The sequence below is a fragment of the Mus caroli genome, chromosome 11 (genome assembly GCF_900094665.2).
Source record: "Mus caroli chromosome 11, CAROLI_EIJ_v1.1, whole genome shotgun sequence".
Taxonomy (NCBI): Eukaryota; Metazoa; Chordata; class Mammalia; order Rodentia; family Muridae; genus Mus; species Mus caroli.
Genome location: NC_034580.1, coordinates 74,527,997 through 74,534,425, shown reverse-complemented (window position 1 = coordinate 74,534,425; position 6,429 = coordinate 74,527,997). Strand labels below are relative to the sequence as shown.

Sequence of the window (6,429 nt, the reverse complement as noted above, 5' to 3'; positions counted from 1 at the left end):
TATATATAAGTACACTGCAGATGTCTTCAGACACTCCAGAAGAGGGCGCCAGATCTCGTTACGGATGGTTGTGAGCCACTATGTGGTTGCTGGGATTTGAACTCTGGACCTTCGGAAGGGCAGTCGGGTGCTCTTACCCACTGAGCCATCTCACCAGCCCCACAATTGGCCACACTCTTAACTTCTGAGCAGAAAGGACCCAGGCAAGATGGCAGTGTGGCCTCCCTATTTTATCTGGAGGAAGCAGCTGCAGGGTGTAGGGAGAGGCTGTCCCTTCAGTTTAAAGGTTACCATTTAATTTTCAGCATCCCATGGCCAGTGTTCACTATGGCCAAGTGGATGAGGAAACCCAGAGGACAGCATCTGTGCTGGCAAACCTTGGCCAAGTCAAAGAGCCTGCTGTCTAGGAATCGTGAGGTACGATCTGGATTGTTGCAGAGATATGGGTAATTTTGACTAAGGTGCTTTAGGCCCCAGGGACAGGTAGCTATTTGCAGCACTGAGTTCTCAGTTTCAGGGGTCTTCAAGCCTGGGTGTCCAGCAAAACTGCCAGAGAAGCATTAAATATATATACTTTCTCAGACCCTCCCCACCCCAATGGGTCTGCTTTTGCCTGGGGTGGGACCAGAATATTCCAGAGCTCCCAAGGTAGGATACCACCTCCCTTCTCCACCTGCCCATAAAAAGCCCTGCACACTTTGGGTCATTTGCTCAGAGAGAAGTACTCTCCTGAGGACAGCTACTCCTAGGGCCAGGAGGCTTCCGTCTCCTTTAGGAGTGGGCAGTAGCTCTCGTTGAGTGATACACTACCACTCAGGGGCGCTCACTGTTCACGACATTAGCGGAGCCTGGAAGGAATGACAGGCTACTCTCTGGAAGTAAGTTTGCCTATGCCAGAGTGACAGCTGCCTCTGTGCTGGACAGACCCCTGTTTGTTGGAACTCAATGACTACTTCTGGAGAAAGATCTTTCCCTTAGGGTGAGCAGAGGCTCCACAGCACACCTGAAAGGTGGGCAAGTGCTAATGTCCTAAAGATCAGGGAGGAAGAGAGAAACAAACAGTTGGCTGCATGTGGAGATGGTAAATAACTCCTCACAGTTTAGAGCAGATTGAATTTACATTTTACTTAAAAAAAAAGGGGGAGTGGGTGGGTGGGTGGGTGGGAGGGAGGGAGGGCATACACAGGACAGGAGCAAGTGAGGCCGATGCTCTGCGACAGACGTCAACATGTTTCCCCACAGCAGTGGAGTCTGTGTGTCAGGCAGAGGTTCTCCTGCTGGTTACATTATCAACAAGGCTGTAGGCAGGGAACCCCTGGTTGGGGAGGGGAGTAAGTTAATCATATACAAGGTCAGTTCACAATACACAGCATTTTCTTTAAATGATGGAACGCAGTCGCAGGAAGAAGTTAACAATACGAACACAAGAATAATCAAATTTTTGTTTGTTATCCATGTACAGCAACTAACTGCTTTACAAAAAAGCAAAATAATACAATATATCATCACATGTATTTACAATGTAGTAAATAGACTTTTCTGTCAAATTTTACACAAACTATTTACAGGGGAATATACCGCATTAAAAAAAAAATTGTGTGGCTGACACTAAGTGAATGTTTGTGGAAGTCCATTGCATAACATTGAGTACGACATGCTTCACTATGCTTGGGGAGTAAATGTAGAAAGAAAAAGAGGGGGTTCCACCAAACCTGGAAAACAAAAGCCAGATCTCCCAGAGGAAACCTGCAACCTTAAACCCCCCAAGGAAGGGGTTGCTGGGGCGAGTCCCCCCCACTGGGGCTGTGGCAGTCTGCACTGTCCAGGCTCTGGCCTCAGCACTGTGCAGGCAAGAGTAACTGGCCAGCAGAGTGCAGTGTCCCCACAGTGAGGGCATGGGAGCCCAGGGGAGGAGTACCAGCCAAACACACAAACACAGCCATTAGTGCTTTTTTTTTTCTTTTTTTCTTTTAAGTCAGGGAAACACAAATTGAAAATGAATCACAGAACTCACACCAAATTGTGTAAAATGGGCCATTACTCAGACCTTCAGCTGCTCCTGTAATTAGAGTCTCCTTTGGGAGGGGCAGCTAGTGACACTTTAAGCTCTGTAGGTTCAGTTGCTGCAACGTTAGACTTTCCTCAAAAGCTGGAAGTTCTGTGTATTAGATAAAACTGGAACTCTTCCCCAGTTTCCTGGGATGTACTGGTCAGAAGTGGCTCCGTTTGATCTTTCCATCGGAGCTCAAGTGGGGGCAGTTTAAGAACTATGGGGAAACCCGCTACAGGAAGAGCACACATTTACAAGTTGTCCTGTTTTGATGGGGGAAGCAAAACAGTAATGGGCCAGTAATGGCCACCATTAAAAAAGCCAAGCAACTAGAGTTACAGCAGCCTCAGTCTGTGCTGCCCACGGTTGCAGGAGCCAGAGCGGGGTACACCCCAGCAGCACTGCAGTGGGAAGCCAGGCCTGGCAGCTTTGCCACGGGCCTCCTGCTGCGGCTAAACTCAGCTGGCATCTCAGCCTCACAGCCTTGGTTGTCTACTCTGACAGTTATTCTAAGGTAGCCTTTACAAGAGCTCAGTTTGCTGCATCTGTTTTCAATATTCTCCATGATTCTATGTTAAATCACTACTAACACTAAGGGGTTTTCCTTTTATTTTGGCAAATGGTTCTTACTTTTCCCAGGGCTGTAAACAAATTAAAAAAATTAAATTGTTATTTCTGAATATTAAAAGCAATTTTATTTACATTAACATATTACATTGTTACTGTATGGATAAGTGTGAAATGTGTTATATTATTAAAGTCAGAATACTTAAATGTACCATTATTTATTGACTTAGCTGTGGAGTTTAACTTACTGAAATCCACTAGTGAGCCAGCACTACAGGACCTGTCCACACCCTACTGGATTTCTTTTGGTCCCTCCCAAAGCCATTATGTCTTAATATATGAAGGGAACCTGGAAGTAGAGGGATAATACCTTTTATAAATAAATATAGTTCAATTTTAAATGAGAGCATCCATGTACTACTGTGCTCACTAAAGTCAAACTGTCCTGCATCCTGCAGGTACCATGAAGCAGCTGGGTGTGCAGCCCTTGGAAGGGCCACTCTGCACAGCAGCCATCCTGAGGCCCTGTGTCCACACCACACAGGCCGGCCAGACTTCACAGTGACTAAACGCAATCCTAGCAGATAGAATCCAAATGTTTTGCTAGCGATTCCTGATTTTATTTGGAGGAGAGGAGTAAGATTAAAAGATTTTAAAAATACATCTTATCAAAGAAATTTATGATAATATACAGCATATTCTGTTTCTTGGAAAATTATTTAACAAAATAAAAATATCACCTACCCTATGTCACGTACCATTCCATTTTGCTATGGAGCTAATGGAAACAGCTATGAAAATTACCTTGTGGAAACAAGTCTCACCACTCTGTCTGCAAATTACCCTGCTTAGAATCACTTAGGAAAGAGCAGAAAGCAAGTGCAAAAACAAGTGTACTTTCTATACTTAGTATAGTCTTGGCTTAAAAAAAAAAAAAAAGAACAGAACACCTTCATATGTAAAAATTAAAAGATAATCAACAGGAAAAAAAATTACCCAGTTTGGATGACCAAGTATGTGTAAGGCCTCAGAACCAATAGCTTTAATTCAGCAATGTTAAGATGTGTGTGTCACGCTTATTTTCCTGTACTTATTGCTAAGACTCAAATGTTAGTATTTCTTAAGAATCCGTTACAAAATATTAGTTTGCCCCTCCCCCAGTCCCTGGCCTGTGGCTTTATTGAGGCTTGGCCTCTGTGGTTCCTTCAACTTCATAAGGTAAAAAAAAAGTCCACAGCTAGAAGATTAAACACTGGGGTTACAATACGATTTCTCCCCCAAGCTTCTAAGTGCGTAACTAAGACGGCCCCTTCACCCCGTAAGACGGGACACAGAAGGCCGTCCTCCGCATACGGCCCGCGGCTGGCGGCAGCGGCAGCACTGGAGGGTTCATCCACACCCACAGTCCATGCTCTCAGTCAGGCCTCCTGACCGCCTGCTCTCTCTGCTGTCCTCAGAACAAGTGCTCGACCAGACACATGCCAAAGTAGAAGGAAAAACATCAAAGAAAAGCAGCATTAACTTAGGCAATGCTCCAAGAGATGACCGTCTGGCGACACGGCGGCCAGATGGGATCATAAGACACGAAGTGCAGCAGTGCAAGGTGAGGGGTCACTAGTGAGAAGCCATGTTAGGTTGGTTTGAAGAGTGAAACAAAGAACGCTTCACACGATCTTCTTAATGCTATTACGTTTGAAACTGCCAGCACTTCTTTGCTTCTGCACTTGGCTTGCGGATCCATGGCGAGTCCGTCCACTGTTACAGTGGCCAGTGGTGGGGGAGAGTTCAACGTTCTCCTTGTCGAGTCCTGGAGAGACACAACAGCTGGTTACTCCTCCTCTCAGGACATAGCTCAGGACCCAATCTCATTCATTGCTTGTGGGTGAGATTGGAACTGGTGAGCAGTCCCAGCATACTCCACATTCACAGTAAACTGCCAGAACATTTACAAAGGCCTTGTCACATACTTTGCCTCGCACCTTGCTAAGCTGAATTTTCTACCATTGCTGTGAAACAGCCTAAGAGAAAAGAGAAGTTGCAAGAACAGCTGGAGAGAGGTAGGATGAAAGGCTGGCCATCCGGGAAGCCTTAGGAAAGTACCTTCTCCCAGTTGTACCATGAGTGTCCAGCAGAGGGCAGAGTCTAGCCATGTATCCATCTTTCTGCATAGCCGCCATTTCAGAAAAAGGCATATACTTCTCCTTTAATCGGCCTCAATGCCTGTTCTGGAGGAATGAGGGCATCTCCTGAAAAGGTGACCTACCACGCAGGCCATGCCCGGATCTTGGCTTCATTTCAATCATGGAGAGTCACTACACTTGTCTCAACCTCACTCAAGGGTCCTATAATGTATTTTACAAATAATGTAAAAGTTATTTTCAGAAAGGTGATCAGAACAAAAGGGCAAATTTAGAAAAATCTCAGCATATTGATAAAGGTTACAAATAAAGATAGAAAAGGACAGTCTGAAGGAGGCGAGGGAGGCAGTTTAGGCAGTGAGCATGTTCCCTCACAATCCCTGATAGGATTTTGATCATTAGTTGATTGAGACAGGGTCTCTCTGTGTAGCCCTACATGTCTTGAAACCTGGTACGCAGACTAGGCTGTCCTGGAACTCACAGAGATCTGCCTGCCTCTGCCTTTGTGTGCCACTGCGCCTGGCCCTGGATCTTCATTGTGAGTGGGTTTGCTTCTAAAAAGCTCATTATACTGTAAACTTATGACCTGTGTACTTTTCTGCCTTCTACCCTTCAAAAGAATTTGCTTCCCAAATAGATACTGTACTCATCATGTCTAGCATAGCCATTGGCAAGAGGCATTCTGGTAGCTGATATAAACTGTTCACAGACACAGGAGGAGGAGGAAGAGGAAGAGGAGGAGGAGGAGGAGGAGAAGGAGGAGGAGGAAAGGACAGGCCACACTTAACTGGGGCGGGGAGGCAGGAAACCATCTGCTCATGTCATGGCCCGCAGCGTTATCCCAGGTCTAACTTTAACTTTATGGACTACTTGAATTTAAAAAGAATCATTACATTTGGGAATGGAAACATTTCCATTTTTGGGCAATAAAGTATTATTTCAAGCCACAAGGTATTTATTGTGTTACAGGAAGTGGGACAGATCCATGCGGCAGTTTGTAGGCTGAGAACTGCACCTGGGATGACTGTTCTCTGGAAGACACATCCTTCATTCAACACAGTTCCACTCCCATCCTCTCCCATCCGTCTCCTACCAGAACCGCCTTCTATGCCCTCCTCGCAGTCACTAGCTTTTGCCTATAACAACAACCCGCATAAACATCTTATCTCTTCTGCTGGAGTGAAACCACCCAGAAAGGGACCAGTTATCATTCATGGTTTTGGTTTTTTTTTGTTATAAAATCTAGCTAATCACTTTCAATAACTGTTGGTTTGCAACAAATGTTTCCACTTTAAAATGTGATAGCTGGGGCCCTCTAGTTCACAGCCCTCATGCGTGCAGCCCTTACTTGGCACCATGTACATAAGAAAGAGGGATGCTTCCCGGCCAGCTTCCCTCGGAAGTTGACACAGGTTGTCACTCTGTCATCTTTGACACGTGCATGTGACCTGTGACTTCAAGGCCCGAGTTTCCTCAACCGAGGTTATTTCCTTAATAGGAATCTCTTCATTATATCTTATTTCCTAATGAGGAAGTCAGAAGGCAAATAAATACAGTGTTAGAGGATTCCTAAGCCTAACTAGAACAAAAAAGTTTTACTAAAAAGATCAAGGCCGGGCAGTGGTGGCACACGCCTTTAATCCCAGCACTTGGGAGGCAGAGGCAGGCGGATTT

The 6,429-nt window shown here is 45.4% G+C and overlaps 1 protein-coding gene across 6 annotated transcripts in view; it reads right to left on the bottom strand.

Moving 5' to 3' along the window:
- Positions 1–3,635: 3,635 nt before the first annotated feature.
- The window catches only part of Nf1 (neurofibromin 1), a 248,756-nt gene continuing 245,962 nt past the window's right edge, over positions 3,636–6,429 (bottom strand). For all 6 annotated transcript variants that reach the window (XM_029483492.1, XM_029483494.1, XM_029483490.1 and 3 more), the window contains one exon: positions 3,636–4,424. In XM_029483492.1, coding sequence (XP_029339352.1) covers positions 4,282–4,424 — 143 coding nt within the window. In that variant the 3' untranslated portion in view covers positions 3,636–4,281. The remainder of the gene's footprint in view (positions 4,425–6,429) is intronic.